At 41.7% G+C, this 10,077-nt stretch overlaps 1 protein-coding gene across 1 annotated transcript; it reads left to right on the plus strand.

Moving 5' to 3' along the window:
• The first annotated feature begins 1,775 nt into the window (after positions 1-1,775).
• On the plus strand, positions 1,776-2,714 carry LOC123791131 (olfactory receptor 2L8-like). Its single transcript, XM_045795771.2, has one exon. The coding sequence runs from the start codon at positions 1,776-1,778 to the stop codon at positions 2,712-2,714; it is 939 nt and encodes a 312-aa protein (XP_045651727.2).
• The last annotated feature ends 7,363 nt before the right edge of the window (positions 2,715-10,077 follow it).

Below are 10,077 nucleotides of genomic sequence, written 5' to 3' on the forward strand. Positions count from 1 at the left end.
GCCCATAAGTATATGCTGGATCACTTGTATTATTCGTATCATTTTCTTATCTGTTTTAAATGTCAAAATTTGTGTTTTGTTGCTGTTTTCTGGTGAATACTCATCAACCTATGTTGTAAGACTTTCATTAATTTATTAAATTATTATATTGTACATTTCTAAAAGTTTTTCTTTGTTATTTGGCACTTCATTTTATATAACACATGGAATTATTACTTTGGATTTAACAAATTCTCATACTGCTCTGAAGACATCAGATTTTTGTAAAGCTTTCTTGCATTTATGCCAATCAGTTTACTCAGTTTGTCTGTCTGTCTGTCTTTCCTATAATGACTTCCTCAACAGTCTGATGGCTTTGGTCCTAGAAATGTATGAGACACTGAAGCACTACAATCCTTTTAAGGCATAACATGCTGGGATATACTCAATGATGGTATTCCCTCTGGAGAAGATTTCCTCCACTCATTCCCACTTAGAATTCTCTCAAAATGCCATTACTCTTTCTCCTTTTATGTGTTTGTTCCTTAAAATTTCTTCTCCCAAAAGGTTCTTAACGTTTCATCTCTGATTCCCCTCACTACTCTCTTTCCCACTTTCTTTAAATTGATTACTTATTTATTATGTTAGTTGAGCCTTAAGACAGGAGGGTGATACAAATAGGGACTAAACTCTCACACTTATCTAAAAATGGAATGAGTTTTAAATACACAAAAATAAGAGGTAAAACAGAATAAGAGGGGCGCCTGGGTGGCATAGCGGTTAAGCGTCTGCCTTTGGCTCAGGGCGTGATCCCGGCGTTACGGGATCCAGCCCCACATTAGGCTCCTCCGCTATGAGCCTGCTTCTTCCTCTCCCACTCCCCCTGCTTGTGTTCCCTCTCTCACTGGCTGTCTCTTTCTCTGTCAGATAAATAAATAAAATCTTTAAAAAAACCCACAAAATTATGAAAAAAAAACAGAATAAGAAAAGGTGCCATAAAGCAATTCATAATGTTATATAATTATTGAGAAGCAGATGAATACAACACAGATCTTTTCAGAGAGCTTGAGCAGAATCATGGAGCTACACTAAAAATTTAGAATAAGTTATCAGGAAAAGAGTTTCCTTAAACTAAAGCATTTGAATATTGAATGAAGAGGAAAAATTTTGCTTCATATAAATTATGTTTGGCAATAACTATTCATTGTTTATTTTTGGAGAAAAATATGCAGGTAATAATGCTTGGCATCTAAAAGCTTGATCTGACAAACTTTTTACAGAAAACAACAAAACAACAACAAAACAAAAGTACAAGCTAAAAAGATATATATCTACAACATGACCGGATAGACTACTTTAGTTTCAGAAATATTAGGGCTTAATTATAAAAGAAAAAATCAGTGCCTAAGAGTAATAAAATGTATTCAAGAATGGTTCTGTAATTTATGCATTTACATTGATTTATAATGCATACTTAAAAAGTATAAATTCTGAGGTTGATAATGACTAAATTTACATAGAAAAATAAAATATGTGTATCTTAATAAAGTCACAGAAATATATTATCCTTACAAATTTACACATTTCCATTGAAATATTTTGGAGACATATGTATGCATCATCAAGATTTTATCTATGAGTCAAAAATTGTTTCTTTTTCCAAAATATGTGTTAATTTTTAAAGAGCTGCAATGTGTCCTGAATAAATCACAGTGGAAGTAAAATAATGAATTAATAAAGATTATTTTTTGTCCTTGTTATGTGTCTCTCTTTAGGGAAAACTAAATTAATGTCCCATGGAAAATATTAATGAAACATCTACAGATTTCTTCTTATTGGGGTTGTTCCCACCATCAAGAATTGGCCTGTTCTTCTTCATTCTCATTGTTCTCATTTTCTTAATGGCTCTGTTTGGAAACCTGTCCATGATCATTCTCATCTTTCTGGACACCCATCTCCACACTCCCATGTATTTTCTACTTAGTCAACTCTCCCTCGTGGACCTGAACTTCATCTCCAACATTGTCCCCAAGATGGCTTCTGATTATCTCTTTGAAAATGAGACTATTTCTTTCATCGGGTGTGGTGTTCAGAGCTTCTTCTTTGTTGCTTTAGCTGGTGCAGAAGGGTTAATACTGGCCTCCATGGCCTATGATCGTTATGTGGCTATTTGCTTTCCTCTCCACTATCCCACTCGTATGAGCAAAAAAGTATGTGTGCTGCTAATAACAGGATCTTGGATCATGGGCTCAATCAACTCCTGTGCCCACACTGCATATGTCCTCAATATCCCTTACTGTCGATCCAGGACCATCAACCATTTCTTCTGTGATCTTGCAACCATGTTGACTCTGGCCTGCATGGACACCTGGGTCTATGAGTACACGGTGTTTTTGAGCATCACCCTCTTCCTTGTGTTTCCCTTCATTTGCATTTCATGTTCCTATGGCCGGGTTCTCCTTGCCATCTGCCGAATGCAGTCAACAGAAGGGAGGAAGAAGGCCTATTTGACCTGCAGCACCCACATCGCTGTGGTGTCTTTCTACTATGCACCCTTTGTTTACACTTATCTACGCCCAAGATCCTTCCGATCTCCCACAGAGGATAAGATCCTGGCTGTCTTCTACACCATTCTGACCCCAATGCTCAACCCCATCATCTACAGCCTGAGAAACAAGGAGGTGATGGGGGCTCTAAGACGAGTGATTCAGAGATTCTGCTCTGTAAAAATATAACAAAGTTCTCACTGCTGCTTAGAAATATATTAATTTCACCTTGTAAACTCCTTAAGAACAATGCCATTCTGTGATTGAATACAGAGATTATATAATCTAGAAAAGTAAAATAATAAAGTTTGACAAAATAATTATATATTCCCAGTCACTCTGTTTTTGTGGTAATTTTTTTTCTTTTTCTTTTTTCTTTTTTTTTGTTACAAATAATTTATTAACTGCAAGTTGAAGTCTAAAGGCCACAGTTATTCTCAATATTACAAGTACAAATAGGAACACAATAGTCAAAATATGGAAAGAGCCCAGATATCCATCAAGAGATGAATGGGTAAGAAAAGGTATATATCATAATATAAATCAATGTTGGTATATATACACCATAATATAAATCAATTTAGACATATGTGGATATATTACCCAGCCATAAAAACAGAGAGGATTCTTGCTACTTCAGTGACATGAATGAAACTAGTGAGTATTATGTGCTAAGCAAAATAAGTCAGTCAGAGAAAGACATATACCATATGATTTCACTCATATGTGAATTCAAGAAACAATGGAGCAAAGGGGAAAAAAGAGAGAGGCAAACCAATTAATAGACCTTTAACTCTAGATAACAAGCTGATGGTCACCAGACACCAGACAGGAGGGTATAGGGGATGTGTTAAGTAGGGGATGGGATTAAGTAGTGCCCCTGTGATGAGCACCAGATGTTGTATGGAAGTGCTGAATAACCACGTTGTATGCCTGAAACTAATATTACACTGTAGTTTCTCTAACTGGAATTAAAATAGTATCTTAAAAAAAAACAGTTAAGTGGTGACAAATGATCTAATTTTAGGTGCGATGGACAATTTGTTTGTGTAGCAAGCATAGAATGCTGTTAAATACCACCCTTCAATGACAAGGAAGTGTGTAACGTAATTCACATTACATTCGATTTTTGCAAATGTTCTCAGTGTATATGCTTGGAAACATTTAGGAGTTTTGTGTTTTGATTTGTTTTGTTTTTAACCTGTACAAATGACCAATCTTGCTATTGATCAATTAATAAAGCAATATAACTTAATTCTCCTTACAAAAATTAACATATATATCCATAAATATAATACACACATTTATATAAACATAAAACGCAAAACAATGAACAAAAGAAACAAATTTAGCACATATGAAAGTGGAGAATTCCTGGATTCAAGCTGATCACTATCTTAACTAAGGTTTTGTGAGATTTCATTTCCGCCCACAGTAGACAGACATGTTATAGAACTGTGGTGGTTCTGTTATGTTATGATGACCTTCAGAAAGGGGTTCTTCTCAGTTCTCCATGCCACCAGTGGTTCCTATCCTAACGATATCCATCCTTATTTGTCTGCACAACATCAACTTTCTTGCTCACAGCTTGTTAGAATCAGTTGAATTATAAATAGAAAACACCTAGTAACCATCAGAGTTCCAGCAGCCCTGCTGGCAACCAGCACAGCAGGCCCCAGCTGAGCATGAGCTCTGGGGCTGGAGGAGAGCAGCAGGCACCTCAGGAGCATGAGCCCTGGGAGTCAGGGAGGCTCCTGAGAACCCACTACGTGGACACCCTAAGCCCCTCCAACAGGGACCAGGGCCTGTAGCCACTGGTCCTCTGAGACTGGGCCTCTGAGCTTCCCTGCCTAGGTTTCGCACAGCTAGACCTGTGGCCTAGAGGGGCTTGGCTGGTGTGAGGAGGACAATGTGGCTGGGGAGGTGAGTGCAGACTGGCGTGAGAGCCCAAGGCTGGTGCCATGGATTGCCAGGACCTGCTGGACAAGGGGCTGGCACATAGTCCTAAAAGGCCCCTGGGGCCAGGGGATGGTGGAGATGGGGTCATCACCATCCCTTCTCTCTCTTTCCTGTAGGAGCACCAGGCTCCCCATGCCTGTGCTGTCCAACATGTCAGATAGAATGTGTCCCACTGAGAGGAGCCCAGTGAGCACAGGCACGGGGCGGGGAACAGAGGTGGACTCCTGGGGTTCCCAAATGACCCTCAGGACACGAGACTGGCTGGCGGTGGGCATTTGGCTTTTGTTTCATATCAGGGCAGGTATCCCCCATCTGCCCACTTCTCCCCATGGGACAACTGTCCTGTGTGCCAGCTCAGGGCTCCTGCAGAGACCACCAGGAGCACTTCATTACCCAGCCCCCACTTCCTTTCTGGTCCAGCCCCTCAAGTTCTGACCAGTGCCTAGAGCTGAGCAGAGGAAGTGCTCAAGGGGTGGGGGTTCTCCCCAGTATCTGTGGGGGGTTAACCAGCTCATCCCCCACACCAGGAACTGCACCAGGGATGCACTAGCTGAAGCCTCCCTTCCTGTCCTCTGGGGAGATGGGCAGGGCAGGAGGCCAGAGGACTTGGGTACACCTGGGCCAGCACCACAGTTAACTGCCTGATTGATGAAAGCATTTTCTGGGGGTGCGAAAACTCTGGTGGGGGTCGTCCTCTGCCTTTTACAGCCCCTAGTCATTGCTTAAAGTTCATAGAATGTGCTTTCCCTTATCTATGCCTTTAACTACTTGCAGACATTTCTACTCTGTTTATGACCTCAGGGGGAACCTGAATGAAGGAAGGTCTGGTCATTGTTACTGCTGAGACTACTGCCTGTCCTAGCCAGATGCAGTCAGCCTGCTCAGTGCAGGGGACAGGGTCACTTCCATGCCCAAGTCTCACACTTCGGGGTTATTTGGTGTCTACTAGGTTTGCCACTGTCTTTTGGTTGGAGCTGTTGTGGAAAGTGCTGGGGGAGGCTCCAGTTTCAGTCCTTAGCTAAGTCCAGTGGGGCATCTGCTGCTGTTTTCCAGTCCCTCTTTTAACTTAAAAATGGCAAAGTGGCAAACAGGTGGTAGTGGTTGGAGTTTGTTCTTCGGTCTTGGTAATAGGGACTATGAATGCATTTCGTCCTTCACCAGATGCCAAAAATGCTAACTCTGCTTGCTCCTCCTGGAACGCTAGAATCAGGAGAAGGGTTGAAAGGTGAGAGAGCTCTGGAGCATCCAAGTGGGTTGGACTCTGCTGTACTCAGGTGGAGTGTAAGTGTGAAGTAGGAAAGGTGAGCTTAAAACTGCCATTGAATAGATTAGATAGATAGATGATAGATATCACAACTTCTTTCTCCATTCATGTGCCCATGGACACCTGGGCTCTTTACACACTTAGGCCATTGTGGACATTTCTCCTATAAACACTGGGGAAACAAGTGCCCCTTTGAATCACTATGTTTGTATCCTTTAGATAAATACCTGGTAGTGCAGTTGCTGGATCATAGAGTAGTTCTATTTTTTTTTAAGTTTTATTTTATTTATTTGAGAGAGACGCCATGAGCAGGGTGGGGGAAGAGGAAGAAGCAGACAGCCCAATGAGCAGGGAGCATATTGTGGGGCTCAATCCCAGGACCCTGGGATCATGACATGAGCTGAATGGCAGACACTTAACTGACTGTGCCTCCCAATAGCCCCAAGTAGTTCTATTTTTAATTTTTTGAGGAACCTCCATAGCATTTCCCAGAGGGGCTGCACCAGCTTACATTCCCACCAAAAGTGTAAGAGGGATCCCCTTTCCCCACATCCTCTCCAACATTTGTTGTTTCTTGTCGTGTTAATTTTTGCCAATCTGACTGGTGCAAGTTGGTATCTCATTGTGGTTTTGACTTGTACTTCCCTGATGCTGAGTGATGTTATAACCTTTTCTCATGTGTCTGTTGGTCATTTGTTTATACACAATGGAATATTACTCTGCCATCAAAATGAATGACAGCTTGGCATTGCAACCATGTGGATGAAACTAGAGGGCCATGCTAGGTGAAATAAGTCAGTCATGGAAAATCAAATACAATGTGATTTTACTCATATGTGGAATTTAAGAAACAAAACAGATGAAAATAGGGAAAGGGAACAGAAAATAAAATAAGAGGAAATCTGAGAGGGAGGCAAACCATAAGAGACTCTTAACTGTATGGAACATACTGAGGGTTGCTGGAGGGGAAGTGAGTGGGGGATGGGGTAACTGGGTGATGGGCATTAAGGAGGGAATTTGATGTAATGAACACTAGGAGTTATATGCAACAGTTGAATCTCTGAATTCTGCCTCTGAAACTTATAATACAGTATATATTAATTAAATTGAATTTAAATAAATAAAACTAAAAAAACCTGCTATTGAGTTTTCTTTCAGATTTAAGGTACATTGGGAAGTCTGTAATTCAGGTATCCCTTGACGGTGCAGATGTAAGCATGTTGCTGGACAATATTGCTCTACCTTGACAATGAGCTATCAATCTGTTTTCTAATGAAGGATACTATGGGAAGGTGGTCCTGTGAAGACACAATGAAGGAAATTTGAAGAACTGCCTTAATGTTTACTTCAGGAGAAAAAAAAAGAGTGCATTTTTAAGTTCATGGGATGAATCTGAGGTGAGTCCTACCACCTATGTATTTCAGTGCAATACTTGTGTGAATTATAAGTTGAATTACAGTTGTAATTAATCTTTACCTTTGTTAAGAAAATTGTCATTTGTATAACAAATGATATACTGTGTATGTTCATGCCTTCCAATACAAACCACTAAAACTTGAGATTTCACTGCACAGATTAGCTGGGAAAAAGAAGAGATGGGAGAGCCTAGGAGGGAGAAACCCCTTTCATGTCTCTCAAGGAATGATTATAAATCGTTTAGAGCAAAAGAACATTACTTACAGTGTCCGGATTGAGATGTGCAGGTGTATGTGCTCTCCCACCAGGCCCTACTGTCCCAAATTGGGAACCTTCTGTTCTTAAATCAGTGTAATTTCTCCTCCGTGAAGTATTCCCTGATATTCATAACCAGAATACTTTCCTTTGACTTCCCCTTTTCCTGCGTCACCTAAAAGTGCATGTGTAAAAGCAATTATTTCAGGTGGCACAGACTTTACGTTTTGCCAATTCCAGTTTATTCATTTACTTTTAAAAAATGGAGATATAACTGACATGTAACATTCTGTTCCCATCAGGTGTACATCAGAGTTATATACGTATATATCATGAAATAATCACCACTTAATTCTGGTTGACATCTCTCCCCACATTTACACGTTTCCTTGTGATAAGAAATTTAAGATTTTTGTCATAGAAACGTTCAAATATACAGTACAATGTACAATATACAATCAAATATAATTAAGTATACTCCCATTAACTACAGTCCTCATAAAAAGGTTTCATCCATTTTCTCAACTTAGCTTCTGTCTTTAAGACACATATGTCCTTTAAGTGCAGAAGCAAGTGCTTGGTTCCCTCTTCATTCAGAATAGTTTTGCCCTGTGACAATAACAATGACAATAACCCTCTGATACCTGGCATGGTCCTTGACAAGTGGTTAAGAGCATCTTCAACAGACATTGGCAGGGCTGAGTCCCTGTGGGAACAGGCAGCTGCTGAGCAGGGGCATGGGGTGATGAAAACCCAGGCAGGAAGATCCCTCTGATTGTGAAGGAGGATTTGCAGCTGGAAAGACAAGAGTTTCTTACTGTGAGAAAGAAGGAGACCTGAGAGCTACTGCTAGAGTGACTGTGAGTCTGAGCAAGGGACTGAGAGCCTGGGCTCTCTGGCAAAGTTTATTCTGGACTGATAATCAATCCTTGGAATGCTTACACATTGGGAATTATGAAGTCAGCAAAGAAAAAGTAGGCTCACCCATTCCATAAGTGCTAATTTAATCGTGTCTACTTTGGTCAAGAATGTCCTAGGCTGTGGGATGTAAGGGACAGGACAAGGAACCAGATGCTGATATGCTGGTTTGGTGTTCAGGAAACCTCACAAATGGGACAGAGATCCAAATTGGAGGCTCATCAGTATCCCATTACAGAAGATGCACTGGTTTATTCATGTATGTCTTCATGTCACTCAGTTTTGAGCACCTGTTGCATGCCAGGAATTGTCATTGGGAGCTCAGTCCTTTCAGTCTAGGGAAATGCCCAGAATGAGTCTGGGAGTAGACGGCAAGTGCTGCTGAGTGTGCCCTCAGACTCTGCAACAGAGGCATGATGATATGAGTGCCTATGCTGACAAGGGAGTGACTGTGCTTCCAAAGGTTAGTAGGACTGAGAATATCTTAGTGAATCCCATAATTGGGGAGCATTATCGTTCTGCTTGACGAATGGCACAATCACCCAGGGGTTGTTTCTTATAAATTACTCATTCAGAAATGATCACTTAAATTATTTACTTAACCTAATGTTAAATTTTCTACCACACTCCCACTCCTGGATACACCATACTTTTCCCAACTCTCCTTCTATGCCATTATGGTTTGGTGCATAGACATCACCCCTTGGGCACTGCATGTAAGGCAGGAACTTCCAGGAAGACCTGCATCCGAACGAAGAACCTCTCCACCTCATGAAGCTGAGCTTGTCTCTCACTGCACTGCTTTGTTTCTTATTTTAAGGCCTCCACATCTCCCTTGAGGATGGAGCACCTCTCCTTTAACAGAAGAATCTCAGACAATGACTCCACAGTACTCAGGGCCTGGGTCTCCTCTACAAAGCCCTCCCATCCCCCTTCCTCATTTCTTGGCCTTATTTTTAATACAGTCTTCAAACCACTCGATTGCTTCATCTCCTAGGGCACAGTGTAATTTTCTGAGAGCACCTGTCTTCTGAGAACACCCCCCCCAAAATGCATAATGCCCAGATAGCAGGCCACAAGGACCTCAGGCTGAAGTAAATCAAAGGTGAGAAGGGACTCCAATACTCACTTCTCTTCAGAGTTGAAAGTCATCGGGTTTTGGGTCAGGCTGGTGTTCCAGTGACTTTTAGCCCACTGCTAAGCTGGGATGGAGGGCTCATGGTTTGAAGGCTCCAAGGTGGCCATCAGTCCAGTGGACAAATCAGTGCAATGCTGAGCAGGTTTGCAGGTCTCATAATCTGACACCCACTGGCAAGCCCAGTGTTTGACGGCTCTGTGCTCTGGGGGAAGGAAGGCTCCATGTCCAAGGGAACATAGTGAACTTGCTGTCCAGGTGCCTGCTTGGCCTAGTGCAGAGCTGTGTTGTTGGTCTTCCGGTCCAAGGACACATGGTGAGACTGCTGTCCAGGTTCCTGCTTGGCCTAGAAGAGAACAGAGTTTTTGGTCTCCAGGTCCAAGGGCACATGGTGATGCTTCTGTTCAGGTGAATCATTATTCCAGTACTGAGCTGGGATGCAAGACTCATGGTTTCTTCACACGTGGCAAGCTCAGTGTTCTCTGGTCTTTCTTGCCTTGTCCTGCACTGGGCTGACCCTCTTGAGGTATGTGGGCTCCTTGTCCACCCAGTGTCTGTGTGACTCATCTGCTCAGTGTCAAATGGGATCAGAAGGCTCCGGACTT

This window comes from Ursus americanus, chromosome 5, assembly GCF_024610735.1.
Source record: "Ursus americanus isolate L20-20 chromosome 5, mUrsAme1.1.p, whole genome shotgun sequence".
NCBI classification, from domain to species: Eukaryota; Metazoa; Chordata; class Mammalia; order Carnivora; family Ursidae; genus Ursus; species Ursus americanus.